The sequence below is a fragment of the Tachyglossus aculeatus genome, chromosome 24 (assembly GCF_015852505.1).
Source record: "Tachyglossus aculeatus isolate mTacAcu1 chromosome 24, mTacAcu1.pri, whole genome shotgun sequence".
In the NCBI taxonomy this organism is placed as follows: Eukaryota; Metazoa; Chordata; class Mammalia; order Monotremata; family Tachyglossidae; genus Tachyglossus; species Tachyglossus aculeatus.
Window position 1 is genome coordinate 23,188,121 of NC_052089.1, and position 21,856 is coordinate 23,209,976.

The window sequence follows — 21,856 nt, forward strand, 5'->3', positions numbered from 1 at the left end:
TCGGCAAAGTAAGTTAACCGGAAGATGCTTCTGCGGCGGACTGCCATCGGCTGGGAAGAGTACGGGGGATAGAGAACTTCAGGAAATGCTCTTTAAGAAGGAATTTTTGACAAATGGAAATGATGGAAAATTGGTTTTCCCTAACTTTAAAGCAGACACCACTTCTTCACCACACCCTAATTTTGAATTATCTTGACGCAAAAGGGAGGGCCAGTGTCTCTCTCTCTCACACACTCACACACACAAACACACACTCTCTCTCTCTCTCTCTCTCTCTCACCCCCGTCCCCCCACCCAGCTGATTCACCAACCCCCTCCCTCCAAGGTGGCGAAATGGTAATCAGGCTCACAAAACTTCATCTGGCAAGGAAAAACTTGCATTTCCACTTGATGATGGCGTTTATTAAGCGCTTACTCTGTGCAAAGCACTGTCCTAAGCGCTGGAGAGGTTACAAGGTGATCAGGTTGTCCCACGGGGGGATCACAGTCTGTTGGGTAGGGACTGTCTCTCTATGTTGCCAACTTGTACTTCCCAAGCGCTTAGTACAGTGCTCTGCACACAGTAAGCGCTCAATAAATACGATTGATTGATCCCCATTTTATAGATGAGGGAACTGAGGCCCAGAGAAGTGAAGTGACTTGCCCAAAGTCACTCAGCTGACAACTGGCAGAGCCGGGATTTGAACTCATGACCTCTGACTCCAAAGCCCGGGCTCTTTTCCACTGAGCCACGCTGCTTCTTCACTTGCGCTGTGTTTTCCTTTACCACCCCCAAAGGCCTTAGTGTACACAAAACAGAAATGAGAAGCAGCGTGGCTCATTGGAAAGAGCATGGGCTTTGGAGTCGGAGGTCATGGGTTCAAATCCCGGCTCCGCCAATTGTCAGCTGTGTGACTTTGAGGTCACTTCACTTCTCTGGGCCTCAGTGACCTCTTCTGTAAAGTGGGGATTAAGACCGTGAGCCCCCCCGTGGGACAACCTGATCACCTTGTAGCCTCCCCAGCGCTTAGAACAGTGCTTTGCACACAGTAAGCGCTTAATAAATGCCATTATTAAAAAAAAAATGCCCCTTTGGAATCTCAGCGGAACATTAACTCCACTGTTTAGAAAAGGGGGTAACGGGAAGACGAAAACTGACCTCACTTTTATACTGGTCTCGTTCAATACTGCATTTATCCAGCTGTCTGAAGACATCATCAAGCTGGACGGCCATTTCGTCCACTTCGGTTTTATTCTCGGGGTTTGAGCATTTGCTGCATTCGGCCTTCAGGTTCTGCAGGGTCTCACACTGTTCCTTCAGCTTCTGCACCTCGCTCAGGGCCTGTTCGTAGCGAACCGCTAGCTGGTCCGCTCCCTGACCCCCCGAGCTCCCAGGGACAACGGCGGGCGTCTCCCCTAGCAACTCCTCATCTATTTCCGTTGACTGGTGGCAGACCTCTTTCTTCACGGACTTATCGTTCATTTCGAGGATTTTCTGCTCCAGGGCTTTCACCCGCTCAGTTAACCCGTCGCACTGTTTCCGGTAGTCGTCTTTCTCTTGGCACGCCAGGAGAAGCTGATTTCTCAGGTCCGCTAACTGGGTTCCGGCATCACCACGGTCCCGGGAAACGGCTTCCTTGCTCGTTTCGGCGTCTCTCCCGGGCTGCTGCGTCAAGGCGCCATTTCGTGCATCAATCTCATCCTCGATGCCTTCTTCTTTTTTCACAATGAGGCTCGGGATTTCGGTCTGGGTTGCCGCCGTGCCCTGTTCGCATCTGGGTCCCGAACCGCTCTCTTCCCACGTGCTTTTGTTGGCCGCGCTCTCTTTATGTGGGCTGCTTTGCTCTGGGTGCCCCGGTTCAATTTTTATTATTGTCACACAGTCGTCGGCGGCAGGCTTGGGGGTGCTACTTTCCTCTAAAATGATGACATCTTCATCATCATCCTCTGCTTCAAACGACTCGTCAGGGGCCTGCCCGTTTAACCTGGGAATCTTCGCGCTCAACGGCGTGGAGGAAGGCAGCCTCCGCTTGATGCTGGAAGCGGGAAGGCAAGAAAAGCTGTCAAACGGCTAAAGGAACTGCCACAGTTGGCTGGAAAAGTTTGAGATTTATTTATGTGACGCTAACCCTCCCTGTAACCAGACTGGGCTTTTGGAGGCCCTGAGAAAATGACTTTTTTTGTTGCTGCTGTTATAAGTACTTGTGACGCATTTCCTATATGCCGGTCGCTGTTCTTTAAGGAGAACTGAAAGGAATATGTCCTGTGACTTCAGTGTTGGCCCCAAACAATCGCTAGGACTTGAGCACACGACTGAGGAGTAGTCCACATAATAATAATAATAATGACGGCATTTATTAAGCGCTTACTATGTGCAAAGCACTGTTCTAAGCACTGGAGAAGTTACAAAGGTGTCCCTCGGGGGGCTCACAGTCTTCACCCCCATTTTACAGATGAGGTCACTAAGGACCAGAGAAGTGAAGTGACTTGCCCAAAGTCACACAGCTGACAAGTGGCGGAGCCGGGATTTGAACCCACGACCTCTGACTCCAAAGCCTGGGCTCTTTCCACTGAGCCACGCTGCATGTTTTGTTTTGTTGTCTGTCTCCCCCTTCTAGACCGTGAGCCCGTTGTTGGGGAGGGACCGTCTCTAGACGGTGCCGACTTGGACTTCCCAAGCGCTTAGTCCAGTGCTCTGCACACAGTAAGCGCTCCTTAAATACGATTGAATGAGCACTGTACTATAATAATAATAATAATGGCATTTATTAAGCGCTTACTATGTGCAAAGCACTGTTCTAAGCGCTGGGGAGGTTACAAGGTGATCAGGTTGTCCTTCGAGGGGCTCACATTCTCAATCCCCATTTTACAGATGAGGTAACTGAGACACAGAGAAGTGAAGTGACTTGCCCAAAGTCACACAGCTGACAATTGGCAGAGCCGGGATTTGAACCCATGACCTCTGACTCCAAAGCCTGGGCTCTTTCCTACTGAGCCACACTGCTTCTGTACTACACAATTAGGAGAGCGCCACAGAGGTAGGACACTTGATTCCTGCCCTCAAGGAGGTTGTGGTTTAACTACCTTGGCAAAATACTTCTGCCCTTGGATTAAAAGATTGTGTGTGCTAGTACCATTGTGTGGCAATTTGTGCGAGTGTCTTATCAAGGCCATTTTGGGGGCTGGAGGAGAATCAGCGGTCCCGATGCCTGTCGGCTGCAGCTAGTGTGGGTCGATGAGAAAAAGAAGAGATGAGTTCCGGGATGCAGACCAGGGGACGAGCATCTGCTTGAGAAAATGGAACAAAATCGGGCCCCGGCTGTCAAAATGTCTGACCTCAGGCCCAGTTGCTTCAAGTATCTGGCTCACCGTCAGCTACCACTACGGGCAACGGATTGCAGGGGCCGGCAATAAGCAGCCTTAAACCCCAGAGTTGATAAGGGAGGACAAGTCGATGAATCTGTAATTTCAATTACGAGTCCAGAATTCCTCACAGGACTAACCTGCAACTCAGTGGACTATTTTCAAGGGCAGCTTACAGGCCCCGTTCTGGGTCCTCACCTTGGGAATTATGGAAAGTAGGAATTCAAGGACTAAATACAAAATCTTTGCGTCCGCCAATGGCAAGGCTGTTTGTGTAGACCTGCCTGAATGTCTGTTTTACCTCCAGAACACTAAGGGCGGTCCGCTATGAAGCCCAGCTATGCCCTAGCTCAGTGGAAAAAGCCCGGTCTTTGGAGTCAGAGGTCATGGGTTCAAATCCCAGCTCTGCCAGTTGTCAGCAGTGTGACTTTGGGCAAGTCACTTCACTTCTCTGGGCCTCAGTTCCCTCATCTGTAAAATGGGGATTAAGACCGTGAGCCCCCAGTGGGACAACCTGATCACCTTGTAACCTCCCCAGCGCTTAAAACAGTGCTTTGCAGATAGTAAGCGCTTAATAAATGCCATCATTATTATTATTATTATTCCTCCCTTCAAATCCCTACTGAGAGCTCACCTCCTCCAAGAGGCCTTCCCAGACTGAACCCCCTTTCTCCTCTCCTCCTCATCCCCCCCGCCCTACCTCCTTCGCCTCCCCACAGCACCTGTATAGATGTTTGTACAGATTTATCACTCTATTTTACTTGTACATATTTACTATTCTATTTATTTTGTTAATGATGTGCATTTAGCTCTAATTCTATTTGTTCTGACGACTTGACGCCTGTCTACGTGTTTTGTTTTGTCGTCTGTCTCCCCCTTCTAGACCGTGAGCCCGTTGTTGGGTAGGGACAGTCTCTTTATGTCGCCAACTTGTACTTCCCAAGCGCTTAGTGTGGTGCTCTGCACACAGTGAGTGCTCAATAAATACAACTGAATGAATGAATGAATGAATGGCTGGGGGGAACAGGGAGGAATGGATCCGACCCTCTGGCTAAGCGCTCGGTAGGGTACTCGCGCTTCGAACAGTGCTCGGCAAACAGTAAACACTTAAATACCAGCATTATACATTATACACTCTGTACACAGTAAGCGCTTAATAGATATGACTAAATGAATGAATCCCCCAAATAACCATTATACCCAGAGGGTTAAAACCTACCAAAAAATAAAAAAAAATAAAACAAATGTGCATTTAGCCTCCACAACATTTTCTAAAATTTCATGAGGAAGCAGGCAGTGGCAGGAAGGAAGGAGAGCCATGTGAGTCTACACAAACCTCACTTGGCTTTGGACTAAGCGCTTAATAAATACGACTAAATGAATGAATCCCCCAGTAAGCATTATACACAGAAGGTTAAAACCTACCAAAAAAAAAAAATTAAAACAAATGTGCATTTAGCCTCCCCAACATTTTCTAAAATTTCAGGAGGAAGCAGGCAGGTGGCAGGAAGGAAGGAGAGCAACGTGAGTCTACACAAACCTGACTAGGCTTTGGACTAAGTGCTTAATAAATACGACTAAATGAATGAATCCCCCAATAAGCATTATACACAGAAGGTTAAAACCTTCCAAAAACGAAAAAAATTAAAACAAACGTGCATTTAGCCTCCCCAACGTTTTCTAAAATTTCATGAGGAAGCAGGCAGGTGGCAGGAAGGAAGGAGAGCCACGCTGAGTCTACACAAACATGACTAGGCTTTGGACAAAGCGCCTAGTAAATACGACTAAATGAATGAATCCCCAAAATAACCATTATACCCAGAAGGTTAAAACCTACCAAAAAAAATAAATTAAAACAAATGTGCATTTAGCCTCCCCAACATTTTCTAAATTTTCATGAGGAAGCAGGCAGGGGGCAGAAAGGAAGGAGAGCCACGTGAGTCTACACAAACCTGACTAGGCTTTGGACTAAGCGCTTAATAAATACGACTAAATGAATGAATCCCCCAAATAACCATTATACCCAGAAGGCTAAAACCTACCAAAAAAAAAAAAATTAAAACAAATGTGCATTTAGCCTCCCCAACATTTTCTAAAATTTCATGAGGAAGCAGGCAGGTGGCAGGAAGGAAGGAGAGCAACGTGAGTCTACACAAACCTGACTAGGCTTTGGACTAAGCGCTTAATAAATACAACTAAATGAATGATTCCCCCAAATAACCATTATACCTAGAAGGTTAAAACCTACCAAAAAAAAAAAAAATTAAAACAAATGTGCATTTAGCCTCCCCAACATTTTCTAAAATTTCACGAGGAAGCAGGCAGGTGGCAGGAAGGAAGGAGAGGCACGTGAGTCTACACAAACCTGACTAGGCTTTGGACTAAGCGCTTAATAAATACGACTAAATGAATGAATCCCCCAAATAACCATTATACCCAGAAGGCTAAAACCTACCAAAAAAAATAAATTAAAACAAATGTGCATTTAGCCTCCCCAACATTTTCTAAAATTTCACGAGGAAGCAGGCAGGTGGCAGAAAGGAAGGACAGCAACGTGAGTCTACACAAACCTGACTAGGCTTTGGACTAAGCGCTTAATAAATACGACTAAATGAACGAATCCCCCAATAAGCATTATATACAGAAGGTTAAAACCTACCAAAAAAAAAAAAAATTAAAACAAATGTGCATTTAGCCTCCCCAACATTTTCTAAAATTTCATGAGGAAGCAGGCAGGTGGCAGGAAGGAAGGAGAGCCATGTGAGTCTACACAAACCTCACTTGGCTTTGGACTAAGCGCTTAATAAATACGACTAAATGAACGAATCCCCCAATAAGCATTATACACAGAAGGTTAAAACCTACCAAAAAAAAAAAAAATTAAAACAAATGTGCATTTAGCCTCCCCAACATTTTCTACAATTTCATGAGGAAGCAGGCAGGTGGCAGGAAGGAAGGAGAGCAACGTGAGTCTACACAAACCTGACTAGGCGTTGGACTAAGCGCTTAATAAATACGACTAAATGAATGAATCCCCCAAATAACCATTATACCCAGAAGGTTAAAAACCTGCCCCCCCAAAAATTAACACAAATGTGCATTTAGCCTCCCCAACGTTTTCTAAAATTTCATGAGGAAGCACAGCGACATGAGTCTACACAAACCTGACTAGGCTTTGGACTAAGTGCTTAATAAATATGACTAAATGAATGAATCCCCCAAATAACCATTATACCCAGAAGGCTAAAACCTACCTAAAAAACAAAAATTAAAACAAAGGTGCATTTAGCCACCCCAACATTTTCTAAAATTTCCTGAGGAAGCAGGCAGGTGGCAGGAAGGAAGGAGAGCAATGTGAGTCTACACAAACCTGACCAGGCTTTGGGCTGGTCCACAGGCTCATCAGCCCTGGCCCCGGCCTGCACGGGACAACGCCCAATCCTTCTCCCCCTAGCAATGGGTCACAATTCCCCTTTGGGTTGAACTACATTCAAGTTATTTCTTATTTCAGTTAATATCTCAAAGCACAATTCTTCCCACTGACTGATCACGCAGCACAGCGTCAGCTCATTGGGGGCAGGGAATGTGTAATGTTTGTTGTAGTACTGTACTCTCCCAAGTGCTTAGTACGGTGCTTTGCACACAGTAAGTGCTCAATAAATACGGCTGAATGAATGAATGAACGAGGGGAACCATTAGAACGCTTTTCCCAGACTGAACCCCTTTTTTCTCTCCTTCCCCTTCCCACAGCACCTGTATATATGTTTGTACAGATTTATCACTCTATTTTACTTGCACATATTTACTATTCTATTTATTTTGTTAAGGATGTGCATTTAGCTTTAATTCTATTTGTTCTGACGACTTGACACCTGTCCACATGTTTTGTTTTGTTGTCCGCCTCCCCCTTCTAGACTGCGAGCCCGTTGTTGGGTAGGGGCCGTCTCTATATGTCGCCAACTTGTACTTCCCAAGCGCTTAGTACGGTGCTCTGCACACAGTAAGCGCTCAATAAATACGATTGAATGACTGAACGTCCTAACCCCCATGAGGAGCCCATTCAAAGCTCCGTTATTCTCATGCAGAAGGAAAGGACAGTTCACACCAAAGCCACTAACCTATTGCAATCCGCGTCGGACGGAGTTGAAGATTGTCTATTTGCACTATTTACGGACCTAGTGATGATAGTTTTTCCCATGTCTGTCAGTTGCAACCTTGGGTTATTCTCCTTCACAAGGGTGGTGAAGTTTTTACTTGAGGAAACAGAAGACGATTTTCCACACAATACTTCGTGGCTAATCTGCAAAAAAACAAACGAACTTAAAGTGAGAAGCAGGTGAACGCAAACACTATGGACAACAGGGGCTTTGGTAATAATAATAACTTTGGTATCTGTTAAGTGCTTACTCGGTGCCCGGCACTGTACTAAGCGCTGGGGTGGATACAGGCAAATTGGGTTGGACACAGTCCCGGTCCCACGTGGGGCTCACAGTATCAGTTCCCATTTTACAGATGAGGGAACTAAGGCCCGGAGAAGTGAAGTGACTTGCGTCGGTCACATAGAAGACAAGTGGTGGAGCCGGGATTAGAACCCATGACCTTGACGCCCACTCCTGTGTTCTATCCATCACACCATGCTGGTACACGGGAGAGCTCTGCTCAGGTGCCACCTGGGCTACAGGTATCATCATCATCATCATCAATCGTATTTATTGAGCGCTTACTGTGTGCAGAGCACTGTACTAAGCGCTTGGGAAGTACAAATTGGCAACATATAGAGACAGTCCCTACCCGGGGTATCCCCGGAGGCAGCCTGGACAGAAGGAGACGAGCTGCGTGGCCTAGTGGAAAGAGCCCGAGTTTGAGCATCAGGGGACCTGGGTTCAAACGCCAGCACTGCTGCAGGCCTGCTGTGTGACCCTGGGCAAGTCACTTCAAAGCTGGGTGCCTCAGTTTCCCTACCTTTACATCGGGGATTCGATATCGGTTCTCCGTCCCGCTTAGACCTTGAGTCCCGTGTGGGACAGGGACTGTGACCAACCCGATTACCTTCCATTGACCCCTTATGGAGCAGAGAAGCAGCGTGGCTCAGTGGAAGGAGCCCGGGCTTTGGAGTCAGAGGTCGTGGGTTCGAATCCTGGCTGTGTGACTTTGGGCAAGTCACTTCACTTCTCTGGGCCTCAGTTCCCTCCTCTGTAAAATGGGGATGAAGACTGTGAGCCCCCCGTGGGACAAGCCGGGATAGCTCAGTCGGTAGAGCATCAGACTTTTAATCTGAGGGTCCGGGGTTCAAGTCCCTGTGTGGGCGGATTGTTCTTAATCAATCAATCAATCAATCGTATTTATTGAGCACTTACTGTGTGCAGAGCACTGTACTAAGCGCTTGGGAAGCACAAGTTGGCAACACATAGAGACGGTCCCTACCCAACAGTGGGCTCACAGTCTAGAAGGGGGGAAGACAGAGAACAAAACCAAACATATTAACAAACTAAAATAAATAGAATAGATATGTACAAGTAAAATAAATAAAGAGTAATAAATATGTACAAACATATACATATATACAGGTGCTGTGGGGAAGGGAAGGAGGTAAGGCGGGGGGATGGAGGGGGGAGAGCGCTCACACAGTAAGCGCTCAATAAATACGATTGAATGAATGACAACCTGATCACCTTGTAACCTCCCCAGAGCTTAGAACAGTGGTTTGCACATAGTAAGTGCTTAATAAATGCCATCATCATTATTATTATTATTATTATATACGGTGTTTGGCCCGCAGTAAGCACTAACAGATATCTTTATCATCATCCTCATCATGGGCCAGGCCAAATCTGGCCAGATTCCGGGGTGGGGGTGGCCCTGTTTCAAGCCACAGAAGAGTGGGTGGGGAATTGTCCAGCTATGTACGGTAATTAAACACACTCAAAGCTTTCCCCTGGACTGAAACACCCAGCGGATGCAGGGGCAGCTAAACATATGCACCACCCAAACCAGTCCAACCGGGTGCCCAAGTCCGGGGCCCAAGCCCGGCCTGGTCCCCAAATGGGGTGAACTGGGGCATGACGCGGCCAAGCTCCTAGGGCTGCCCGGGCGCTCCCTGCTCGGCTCTAACTGGACACAAAGGGAAGGATATATGTGCCACCGAGAAAAACAGTCCCCGGTTAATAATAAATAATACTTGTGGTACAGGTTAAATGCTTCCTTCTTGCCAGCCAAGTACCCTACTAGGCACGGGGACAGGAGCGAGATAACTGAGTCGCACCGGGTCGCTGTCTCTCGAGGACTAAGTAAGAGGGACAACGGGTACTGAAGCCCAACTGGACGGAAACCGGGACACAGATCACCTGAGTGACTTGCTCCAAGTTACACAGCAGGCTAGTGGCAGAGCCGGGATTAGAATCCAGTTCCGCTGACGCCCAGGCGCGTGCTCTTTCTGTAAGGTCTTGGATTTTATAACAATTCGCTGTAATACTTTTTTTTTCTCTGAGAACAAATTGTAGGTACCTCATCTGTAAGATGGGGTTGATGACTGTGAGCCCCACGCGGGACAACTTGATCACCTTGTATCCCCCCAGCGCTTAGAACAGTGCTTTGCACATAGTAAGCGCTTAACAAAGGCCATTAAAAAAACAAACAAAAAAACCCAAAAAACTAGATCACTAATAAATGCGTTTCATGTGTGAAGGGGGGGGTGAATAAACGGAAGAGTTCACTCAGCCTTCTGACCGAAGCTGAATAATAACAAATTATAATAATATTAATAATGATGGCATCTACTAAGCGCTTACTATGTGCAAAGCACTGTTCTAAGCGCTGGGGAGGTTACAAGGTGATCAGGTTGTCCCACGGGGGGGTTTACAGTCTTAATCCCCATTTTACAGATGAGGGAACTGAGGCCCAGAGAAGTGAAGTGACTTGCCCAAAGTCACACAGCTGACAAGTGGCGGAGCTGGGATTTGAACCCATGGCCTCTGACTCCAAAGCCCGGGCTCTTTCCACTGAGCCACGCAGGGGACACCTCTCTCCCTTGGGAAATAAAACCAATGGAGAAAAGACCACCGCAGTAGCCATGGCTCGCAATCTCAGAAGAAATACAATCTGAGCGTCTGAAGGCCAGGTGATGGTTTTTAACAAGCTTTTCAAAAATTTCAGTTCAGATCAGAGATGAAAACTCTCACGTGAGTCTGCCCATATAACAAGAACAACAACAACAATAATTATAATAATGGTCTTTGTTAAGCGCTTACTACAACAGTAATAATAATAATAATGATGGTCTTTGTTAAGCGCTTACTATGTGCCAAGCACTGTTCTAAGCGCTGGGATAGATATAAGGTAATCGTGTTGTCCCAGGTGGGGCTCACAGTCTTCATCCCCATTTTACAGATGAGGGAACTGAGGCACAGAGAAGTTAAGTGACTTGCCCACAGTCACCCAGCCGATAAGTGGTGGAGCCGGGATTAGAACCCACGACCTCTGACCCCCAAGCCCAGGCTCTTTCCACTAAGCTACACTGATTCTCATGCAGCGTCCTCTGTCCCCCCACGGGACAGCATGATCACCTTGTAACGTCCCCAGCGCTTAGAACAGTGCTTTGCACATAGTAAGCTCTTAATGAACGCTATTATTATTATTATTATTCTGGAAAGCGCTAGGCTTAGCTTTTAAAAAGGAGTTGGCTCTCTCGCTAGCCGCCCCCACCTCCAACATGGAAATGCTCCGGACAGTTATTTCATTTGAGTCCAATGATAATAATGATGATGGCCCTTGTTAAGCGCTTACTATGTGCACAGCACTGTTGAAAAGACACAACAGGGAATGAAGTGCGGACAATCTTTTCTATTCCCATCTTTCTCAGGGGAGCAAAATGATGAACTTCTGTTTGAACACCGAACTCACCACCACTTTTGAGATACACCTCTTACTTGCCCATTAGACTGTTATTTCCCAACGGAGAATTGACTGATGCATACAAGAGTGTAGATTCAAAAACACCCAAAACATCAAAACATACGCTCGCATCAGACCGTGGAATGATTCAATCATACAGGAAGGAGTCTGAGGAGTTCTTGGGCAAGTCACTTCACTTCTCTGTGCCTCAGTTACCTCATCTGTAAAATGGGGGATTAAGACTGTGAGCCCCCTGTGGGACAACCTGATCTCCTTGTAACCTCCCCAGCGCTTGGAACAGTGCTTTGCACATGGTAAGCGCTTAATAAATGCCATCATTATTACTAAATCAACTCTCAAGGCCCTTCCAACCCTACACAAAACGCTCTAGTTTGCAAAACTCAATTTTCACTATGGCAAAAGTTCCAAACCATCGTGATTCCAAACCAGAAGATCTTACCTGGGGGGTGCATTCCAGTTGCTTGATCTTGAATTTCTCTCTGTCTCTATTTTGGGGGGACGGAGGGGGAAATGAACACACAGTAAGTTTCCATCTACAGGTAGTATTCCTTCTCCTGGAACACCTGACCGGCTGCACCCCAGTGGGCCTGGACCGGCCAAGGCCCAGACAGACGGGAACCTGGCACAGAGAACCCCCGGCTGCTCGCACGGTCAGGATCCCAGCATTCAGAAGAGGAGGAACAGCCAGAAAGTTTGGCGGCTCAGCAAAGGGACAAACCAAACCTGAGGCGAGACCCGGCTCCTTCGAGTTACATCTGTTTGGAAATTCCCAGGTGGACCTGGGTTCTAATCCGGCCTCCGCCACTTGTCTGCTGTGTGATCTAGGAAGAGTCACTTCACTTCTCAGTACCTCTCAATGACCTCTTATGCAAAATGGGGATAAATACTGGGAGCCCCATGAGGGACATGGACTGTGTCCAACTTAAATATCTTCTGTCTACATTAGCGCTTATTACAGTGCCTGACACATGGCGAGCGCTTAATAAATGCCGTAAACACACACAAACACTCACTCACCCGCCCACCCAACCTCTCTCCCACATCCCTCAGTACCTCTGGGTTGACTGTGGATTTTTATTTCCCCTCAAACCCACGGGGGACTACCATGATGTAGGCTATTTACGCTAAACCGACCACTTCCAATTCCTATGGACAAGTCGTTTGGGGCCACACAATTTCACGAGGCCAAGAAACGGCTGTTTCTGCAGAGCACGCTGCTAGGATTTTCACCAGACAGCAGGCTTTTCTGAGCAGCCAGCCCATTAAGACGGAGCTGAAGGTCCTTCCTGAAAGTAGAGGGAAACGGACAAATACCTGGTGGAGGCGGGGGAACGCGTTTTCACGACGCCTTAAGGCAAGGAACCCCAATCTCGTACAGTGAGAAAATCCCCACCTGTCGCAGCAACGGAACTTCTCCGTCACACTGACTTAATTCAACTTAATTTAACAGCTATCTACCCCAGTGCTTAGAATAATGCTTGACACACAGTAAGAACTTAACAGACGCCATATTTCCTTAATTAACTGATAGTTGTTTCAGCGCCTCCTCCTTTCTAACCTGCTGTCAGACTAAGTCTCTTTATTTTTGGTGGAACTCATTCATCTCAGTGCTTTAAAAGATCTTCTGGTAGCACTCAATTGTATTTACTGAGTACTTACTGAGTGTGGAGCACCGTACTAAACAGACGCCGTAATTCCTTAATTAACTGATAGTTGTTTCAGCGCCTCCTCCTTTCTAACTGGCTTTCAGACTAAGTCTCTTTATTTTTGGTGGAACTCATTCATCTCAGTGCTTTAAAATTTCTTCTGGTAGCACTCAATTGTATTTACTGAGTACTTACTGAGTGTGGAGCACTGTATTAAGCTCTTGGTACAGTACAATATAACACAGTTGGTATACACGTTCCCTGCCCACAAGGAACCCGGCACACATACACACACATACACACAAACACACACATTCCCCTCCCCACCACCCCACCCTGAAGAGGGGAAAAATGCTAAATAAAGGTTCCAGAGTAAACAAGACAACCACTCTGATGTTGCCATTTATAATAATAATGGCATTTGTTAAGCGCTTACTGTGCGCCGAGCACCGTTCTAAGTGCTGGGCCATTTCTTTCCTGGTCCTTTTTTTTTTTTTCCCATTTCATGATTTTTTTGCACACCGATCTCTGGTACTCACTTTTTTTTGTATGTTTTTTCATAAGTAGGATGCACCAGGTCTTCATCTTCGGGTTCTTCGGGCACGTTACAACTCCTGATGGGAAGAGGAGGGAGAAAGAAGTCGTGGATTGCCTTTTTCAATTGGCCGGTTTAGCACCTCATTCATTCATTCAATCGTATTTACTGAGCGCTTACTGTGTGCAGAGCACTAGACTAAGCGCTTGGGAAGTACAAGTCGGCAACATCTAGAGACGGTCCCTACCCAACAACGGGCTCACAGTCTACAAGGGGGACAGACAACAAAACGAAACATGGAGACAGGTGTCAAGACAGTCAGAACAAATAGAATTAAAGCTATGGGCACATAATTAACAAAATAAATAGAATAGTAAAATACGTAGAGTAATTAATCTGTACAAATATATACAAGTGCTGTGGGGAGGGGAAGGAGGTAGGGCCGGGGGCTTGATGGGGAAGAGGAGAGGAACAAGGGGGCTCAGTCTGGGAAGGCCTCCCGGAGGAGGTGAGCTCTCAGGAGGGCTTTGAAGGGAGGAAGAGAGCTAGCTTGGCGGATGTGCGGAGGGACGTCATTCCAGGCCGGGGGAAGGACGTGGGATGGGGGTCGACGGTGGGATGGGAGAGAACGAGGGACAGTGAGGAGGTTAGCGGCGGCAGAGGAGCGGAGGGTGCGGGCAGGGCTGGAGAAGGAGAAAGGGAGGGGAGGTAGGAGGGGGCGATGGGACGGACAGCCTTGAAGCTGAGAGGGAGGTTTCTGCTCCCGAGCGGATTCATTTGAGAAGCAGCGTGGCTCAGTGGAAAGAGCCCGGGCTTTGGAGTCCGAGGTCATGGGTTCCAATCCCGGCTCCGCCAATTGTCAGCTGTGTGACTCTGGGCGAGTCACTTCACTTCTCTGGGCCTCAGTTACCTCAACTGTAAAATGGGGATTAAGACTGTGAGCCCCCCGTGGAGCAACCTGATCACTTTGTAATCCTCACCCTGGGCTTCAAGGCTGTTCATCACCTCGCCCCCTCCTACCTCACCCCCCTTCTCTCCTTCTCTGGCCCAGCCCGCACCCTCCGCTCCTCTGCCGCTAATCTCCCCACCGTACCTGGTTCTCGCCTGTCCCGCCACCGACCCCAAGCCCACGTCATCCCCCGGGCCCGGAATGCCCCCAATCCCTCTGCCCATCCGCCAAGCTAGCTCTCTTCCTCCCTTCAAGGCCCTACTGAGAGCTCACCTCCTCCAGGAGGCCTTCCCAGACTGAGCCCCTTCCTTCCTCTCCCCCTCGACCCCTCTCTATCCCCCCCATCTTACCTCCTTCCCTTCCCCACAGCACCTGTATATGTCTATACGTTTGTACATATTTATTACTCTATTTATTTTACTTGTACATATCTATTCTATTTATTTTATTTTGTTCGTATGTTTGGTTTTGTTCTCTGTCTCCCCCTTTTAGACTGTGAGCCCACTGCTGGGTAGGGACTGTCTCTATATGCTGCCAACTTGGACTTCCCAAGCGCTTAGTACAGTGCTCTGCACACAGTAAGCGCTCAATAAATACGACTGATGATGATGATGATGATAATCGCCCCAGTGCTTAGAACATAAGCGCTTAATAAATGCCATTACTATTATTATTACTTACCTGAACTGGGGGTCTGGATTCAAGGAGCAGTACCATTTGTCCGGAAGGTGATCGATCCCATCTGGCAGCTTCCGCCACTTGAGGCAGGAGTCACACTGAACCCACATCTGATCGGGCCGTTTCCTGGAACGAAACACCAAACCTCTGGAGGTGAACGGGATCGTTGGGTGGGGGGCACCAAGGGGATGCGGAGGGTCCTGGCATGGTGGGATCGCTCGCCAGAACCAGCCCTCCGGCCCATGGGAGCCCATTTTCTCCCTGTTGAGGCTAGGCGGAGACTGCCGGGGGCTAACTTTCGATAACGGCTAGTTCCGCGGGGGCACAGACTGGAAATTTTCTCTCAATATTTGGGCGTTGCTCTACCAGTTCTTGAGAGAGAAGCAGCGTGGCTCAGTGGAAAGACCCCGGGCTTGGGAGTCAGAGGTCGTGGGTTCTACTCGGCTCTGCCACTCATCAACCGTGTGACTTTGGGCACTTCACTTCTCCGTGCCTCAGTTACCTCATCTGTAAAATGGGGGTGAAGACCGTGAGCCCCACGTGGGACAACCTGATCACCTTATATCTCCCCCAGTGCTCAGAACGGTGCTTGGCACATAGTAAGCGCTTAACAAATACCGTTACTACTATTATTAAGATGGAAAAAATCCCCAGTTTTCATCTGGGCACTTCTTCCCAGCATTTAGTATCGCCCTTTCTCTTAGTAGGCGTTGTATTTATTAATCAGTGGCATGCCCTGGTGAAAAGAGCCTGGGCGTCGGACAAACTGGGTTCTATTCCCAGTTCTGCCAGTTGCTTGTGTGTGAACATGGTCAAGTCACTTCATTTTTCTGGTCCTCAGTCTCCTCAACTGTAAAATGGGGATTAAATACCTGTTCTTCCTCCTACTTAAGCTGGGAGCCCCATGTGGAACACGGACTGTGCCCCAACCTGATTAACTTGTTTCTACCCCGGTGCTTAGAACAGTGCTTGACACATAATAATAAATAATAATGGCATTTGTTGAGCGCTTACTATGTGCAGAGCACTGTTCTAAGCGCTGGGGGGATACCAGGTGATCAGGTTGTCCCGCGTGGGGCTCCCAGTCATCATCCCCATTTTACAGGTGAGGTAACTGAGGCTCCAAGGAGTTAAGTGACTTGCCCAAGGTCGCACAGCAGACACGTGGCCGAGCCGGGATTCGAACCCGTGACCTCTGACTCCAAAGCCCGGGCCCTTTCCACTGAGCCACGCTGCTTCTCTGTTACATAGTAACTGCTTAACATTTACCACAATAATTAATCACTTACTGTGTCAAGCGCTGGGAAAGAGTATACGGGTGGGGGATTACATACGTGCCCTGTCTACTGTATACGGTAAACACATAATAAATACCCTTACTACTATTACTCTTAGCAGTATTTTATAGAACTAGTTCTATATAATTTTGTATGAGCCCTCTATGACACGTTTTCTTAGGAAACATAATTAGGGTTAGGGTTCAGAGAGAGTACAGTTTACACGGGTCCTCTGAAATACATTTCCTGAGGAAATCTAGTCACTCTGACCATTGTTTTTTTGGAAATGCATTTTCTGTTTTGGGGGACCAAATTAAATCATTGGTTGGTAGCTTTCCACAGCCAGGCTGGAATCCGGGCACTCCCTCCTTTCTGCTGGAACCCAAAGTATCCAACTCCCAGCCCACCGGCCGTGTAATTTATGCGGTGTTATTTTTATGCCGGCAAACTCCCAGTTTGCCCTCAAAATCAGCATTGGCTCCATCATCATCATCATCATCATCAATCGTATTTATTGAGCGCTTACTATGTGCAGAGCACTGGACTAAGCGCTCCAGAGTATCAGCAGATTGAGAAGCAGTGTGGCTCAGTGGAAAGAGGTCCGAGGTCATGGGTTCAAATCCCGGCTCCGCCAATCGTCAGCTGTGTGACTTTGGGCAAATCACTTCACTTCTCTGGGCCTCAGTTCCCTCATCTGTCCAATGGGGATGAAGACTGTGAGCCCCCCTTGGGACAACCTGATCACCCTGTAACCTCCCCAGCGCTTGCAACAGTACTTTGCACCTAGTTTCTACCCCGGAGGGGTATTATTACTATTAATACTAATACTAATAATAATTAATTAAATTATTAAATAAGTAAATCGTTTAATTATTTGTTAATTTAATTAAATAATAATTAAATTGATTAATAAAATAATTAATAGTATACATTAGTATTATTATTATTAAGGTTGGGGATGTGTATGAATTTTAAAGCCATATAGACTACTGGCCAGCTATCTTATTGCTTCAGCTGGTTGCCACAGAGGTGGTGTATCACTGGGCTGTGACAGTGTTATATGTGACGGGACTAACAACGGAAAAAAAGCGTCTGCAGGAGGATCCATCCTTCGGCCCCACCCGCAAGTCTGGACAAGTGAGCCTTTGTGCCTATCACAAAGAAGCAGCTTCACAGAGAAGCAGCGTGGCTCAATGGAAAGAGCCCGGGCTTTGGAGTCAGAGGTCGTGGGTTCAAATCCCGGCTCTGCCAACTGTCAGCTGGGTGACCCTGGGCAAGTCACTTCACTTCTCTGGGCCCCAGTTACCTCATCTGGAAAACTGGGATTAAGATTGTGAGCCCTACCGTGGGACAACCTGATCACCCTGTAACCTCCCCAGCGCTTAGAACAGTGCTGTGCACATAGTAAGCGCTTAATAAATGCCATCATTATTATTGTCATCACGGGGTCTAATCCTAGGCTGAATAATCTACAAGGAAGGAGAGGGAAACACCAAAAAACGGGAAGCAAAAGATTTGAGGAAAAAAGCAGGAGGCGGCATTGGCACAACCAGAAAGAAATCATTGTTTATGAGATGAAAGTCCCTGCCCTGAGCACTAATTAACAACAAAAAAAGGAGAACTGACTTCATTAATTCCCCAGATTGGCATCATTTCCGGCCTGCTGGGTGTCTCCTCCCTGTAACTCTCTCCTTCCCAGGCCCTCCGTGACGACGCTGGGGAAGTGGGACGATGCCCCGTGCTACGCTGGGGAAGTGGGAGGATGCCCCGTGCGGAGCTGGGAAACTCCCGGTTCAACCCGTGGCCCGTTGCCAGGGCAGTCTTGCGGAATCAATCAATCAATCAATCGTATTTATTGAGCGCTTACTATGTGCAGAGCACTGTACTAAGCGCTTGGGAAGTACAAATTGGCATCACATAGAGACTGTCCCTACCCAACAGTGGGCTCACAGTCTAAAAGGGGGAGACAGAGAACAGAACCAAACATACCAACAAAATAAAATAAGTAGGATAGAAATGTACAAGTAAAATAAATAAATAAATAAATAAATAGAGTAATAAATATGTACAACCATATATACATATATACAGGTGCTGTGGGGAAGGGAAGGAGGTAAGACGGGGGGATGGAGAGGGGGACGAGGGGGAGAGGAAAGAAGGGGCTCAGTCTGGGAAGGCCTCCTGGAGGAGGTGAGCTCTCAGCAGGGCCTTGAAGGGAGGAAGAGAGCTAGCTTGGCGGATGGGCAGAGGGAGGCTGTGGTTCCGTGCCCCCGGGGTCAGTTCCCTGGCCCAAATGTTGCAAGGAACAGAGCTTGAGAAACAACCTCGGGCGGCTTCCTGGACGGACGGCGATTCTCGCCCGCGTTGCTACACCAGCCTGGAAACGGGCTTTGGCTGAATCAAATGCCGCCATATCCTACCTCTCCTTCCCCTGGGACTCCCGGCGCCGAGCCATTTAACCAAGGCCCTGGTCCACGGCAGTTTTGCACTGCCGAGTGGCCCGGAGGCTGCCGGTGATTATTTCCTTCTGGAGACGGGGGGGTGCCAGTCCTGCCAAGGCAGCTGGATTTACAAAGCTTTTGGTCGATAGGAGGGCGGAAGGGGGGGAAGGGTCAGAACGCTTTCCATCAGTTGCACAGGCCTGCAGATGGTGCAGAGGCCTTCCCAGACTGAGCCCCTTCCTTCCTCTCCCCCTCATCCCCCCATCTTACCTCCTTCCCTTCCCCACAGCACCTGTATATATGTATATATGTTTGTACAGATTTATTACTCTATTTATTTTACTTGTACATATCTATTCTATTTATTTTATTTTGTTCCTATGTTTGGTTTTATTCTCTGTCTCCCCCTTTTAGACTGTGAGCCCACTGGTGGGTAGGGACTGTATATGTTGCCAACTTGTACTTCCCAAGCACTTTGTGCTCTGCACACAGTAAGTAAGAGCTCAATAAATACGACTGATGATGATGATTTTCTGAGAGATATCAAGAAAGCTACGGCTTGTTTCTCCTCCTGAGTCCGGGGGACCTTAATTACAATACAATGAGAAGCAGCGCGGCTCAGTGGAAAGAGCGGGGGCTTTGGAGTCAGAGGTCATGGGTTCAAATCCCGGCCCCGCCAATTGTCAGCTGCGGGACTTTGGGCAAGTCACTTCACTTCTCCGGCCCTCAGTTCCCTCATCTGTAAAATGGGGATGAAGACCGTGAGCCCCCCGGGCTTTGCAGTCAGAGGTCATGGGTTCAAATCCCGGCTCCGCCAATTGTCAGCTGTGGGACTTTGGGCAAGTCACTTCACTTCTCTGGCCCTCAGTTCCCTCATCTGTAAAATGGGGATGAAGACCGTGAGCCCCCCATGAGACAGCCTGATCACCTTGTAACCTCCCCAGCGCTTAGAACAGTGCTTTGCACGTAGTAAGCTCTTAATAAATGCCATTATTATTATTGTTATTATTAATAGAAATTAAGGTTTCCCTGCCTCCAGTCCTCACGAAGTCCCTGCTGCCCGGATTGTTTTATCTGAAATGTTTGGCACACGCATCCCCACACCTCCAAAGGTGGCCCGGTCCTCTCGGTATCAAGCAGTGATTCCTGAAAACTGGTTTAGGGCCCACCAACAATGTCTTCTCCCCCTTACTTATCCAGTCTCTTCTTCCACTAGACTCCACCTTGAACTCATAGCTCCTCTGACACCAACCTAGTCACTGCGCCTCATTCACATCTCTCCTGCCTTCGACCCTTGGCTAACGAACGCCCTTCCTCTTGCCTGCAACTTTCTACCATTCCAAATCCACCAGACCGCAGGTCTCGCCATCTTCAAAGCCCCTCTGAAATTCCACTTTTTCCAGGAGGCCTTCCCCGACTGGTTTTATTCTCCCGGGGTCAAGGTCTCCCAGTGATCACCTCAATGCTTACGCATTTACGGACTGTTTCGAATCTGTTGTCCGGGTAATGCCCTAAGAAAATACGCATTTATTTATTTCATAACACTGGGAATTTTTCCTGCAATGCAGGCTTATGTCCTTGAAGAACCTCTCGTTATGGGAAACCTACGATAAAATAATCATTGCTATTCAGTGGAAATTACTAGTTAAGGGGTAGATGGTTCAAAATACAAATCCCTACATTAGTGTTCTGTCTGCCGCCGACAGGATATTTTACATCCAAGCCACCCGCTGTTATTTTCTCACATCAGATGCTTAGTATGGTGCTCTGCCCGCAGTAAGCGTTCAGTCAACACCACTGATTGAGAAAATTCAGTCAGCAGCACAAAGAAATGAAAGTACCGGACAGTATGGTAAGGCTGAGGCAGAGACACAGAGGGGTAGCATCTTCATACTTGGAAAAACCAGTGACACGTGCGTATGCCCGAAAGGATTCTTTCTACATTGAATCCACTTAGGCCAACTTCTGGATCACGTTAGACCAGAACAGATTTGTTTTGGGGGAAGAATACTCCTTACGTTTTCATCACATTCGATCCAAGCTGCGTAATAATAATAATGATAGCATTTATTAAGCGCTTACTATGTGCAAAGCACCGTTCAAAGCGCTGGAGAGGTTACAAGGGTGATCAGCGGGGCTCACAGTCTTAATCCCCATTTCACAGATGAGGTAACTGAGGCCCAGAGAAGTGAAGTGACTTGCCTGAAGTCACACAGCTGACAATTGGCGGAGCCGGGATTTGAACCCATGACCTCTGACTCCAAAGCCCGGGCTCTTTCCACTGAGCCACGCTGCTTCTCCTTCACATGTAATGATAACATGTGACGTAGCAGACCTGGGGGTAATTCACTAACTGAGCGCTTTTAGACTGTGAGCCCACTGTTGGGTAGGGACCGTCTCTATATGTTGCCAATTTGTACTTCCCAAGCACTTAGTACAGTGCTCTGCACATAGTAAGCGCTCAATAAATACGATTGATTGATTGATTGATTACTGGGTGCAGAGCACTGTACTAAGCCCGTGGGAGGGCACAATACAGTTGGCATAAATGATCCTTGCCCTCAAGGATGTGTGTATTTGTGGTCAATTTGCACAACAGGAATTCTCCTATCGCCTCTCCGCTGGGGAGCTTCACGCTTTCACTATTATACTCACTGAATGTCTTCTACCAGTAAGCTCTGAGAGTGTTCTTCATTTTTCTTCACTTTCATTTCATTCCAATAATCATTGAGTTTATCACCCAGTGCTCCTATCGTGAGCCTAATATCCGAGTTAAAAAAAGAAATCGACAGGTAAAATCATCGCACAGGGTGGCAGATTGGTACGGCGGGGGGGGGGGGGGGGGGGGGGGGGACAATGAAGAGCCTGGCCAAGGGCACTGCTGACACGAGAAAATCGAGATAACTGCCTCACCCGCTGAGGGAAAACCCAAAGAAACTCAGGGAAAATCAAAACGTCCCTCAAGTCAACAGTTTTGACCTCCTCCCCTAGCAAACCTTCACAACCCTTCCCGTGAAGGAAGCTGTGTTGCTATAATAATAATAATGGTATTTGTTAAGCGCTTACTATGTGCGAAA

The 21,856-nt window shown here is 47.6% G+C and overlaps 1 protein-coding gene and 1 non-coding gene across 3 annotated transcripts in view; one reads left to right on the forward strand and one right to left on the reverse strand.

The window, feature by feature from the left end:
* The window catches only part of MORC3 (MORC family CW-type zinc finger 3), a 62,159-nt gene that overhangs the window by 5,528 nt on the left and 34,775 nt on the right, over positions 1–21,856 (reverse strand). For both annotated transcript variants that reach the window (XM_038766050.1, XM_038766051.1), the window contains exons 10-15: positions 21,435–21,539; positions 15,065–15,187; positions 13,439–13,513; positions 11,693–11,738; positions 7,461–7,642; positions 1,139–2,015 (exon numbers count right to left, since the gene is read on the reverse strand). In XM_038766050.1, coding sequence (XP_038621978.1) covers positions 1,139–2,015; positions 7,461–7,642; positions 11,693–11,738; positions 13,439–13,513; positions 15,065–15,187; positions 21,435–21,539 — 1,408 coding nt within the window. The remainder of the gene's footprint in view (positions 1–1,138; positions 2,016–7,460; positions 7,643–11,692; positions 11,739–13,438; positions 13,514–15,064; positions 15,188–21,434; positions 21,540–21,856) is intronic.
* TRNAK-UUU lies at positions 8,578–8,650 on the forward strand. Its single transcript has one exon. It is a non-coding gene; the product is annotated as a tRNA-Lys (tRNA).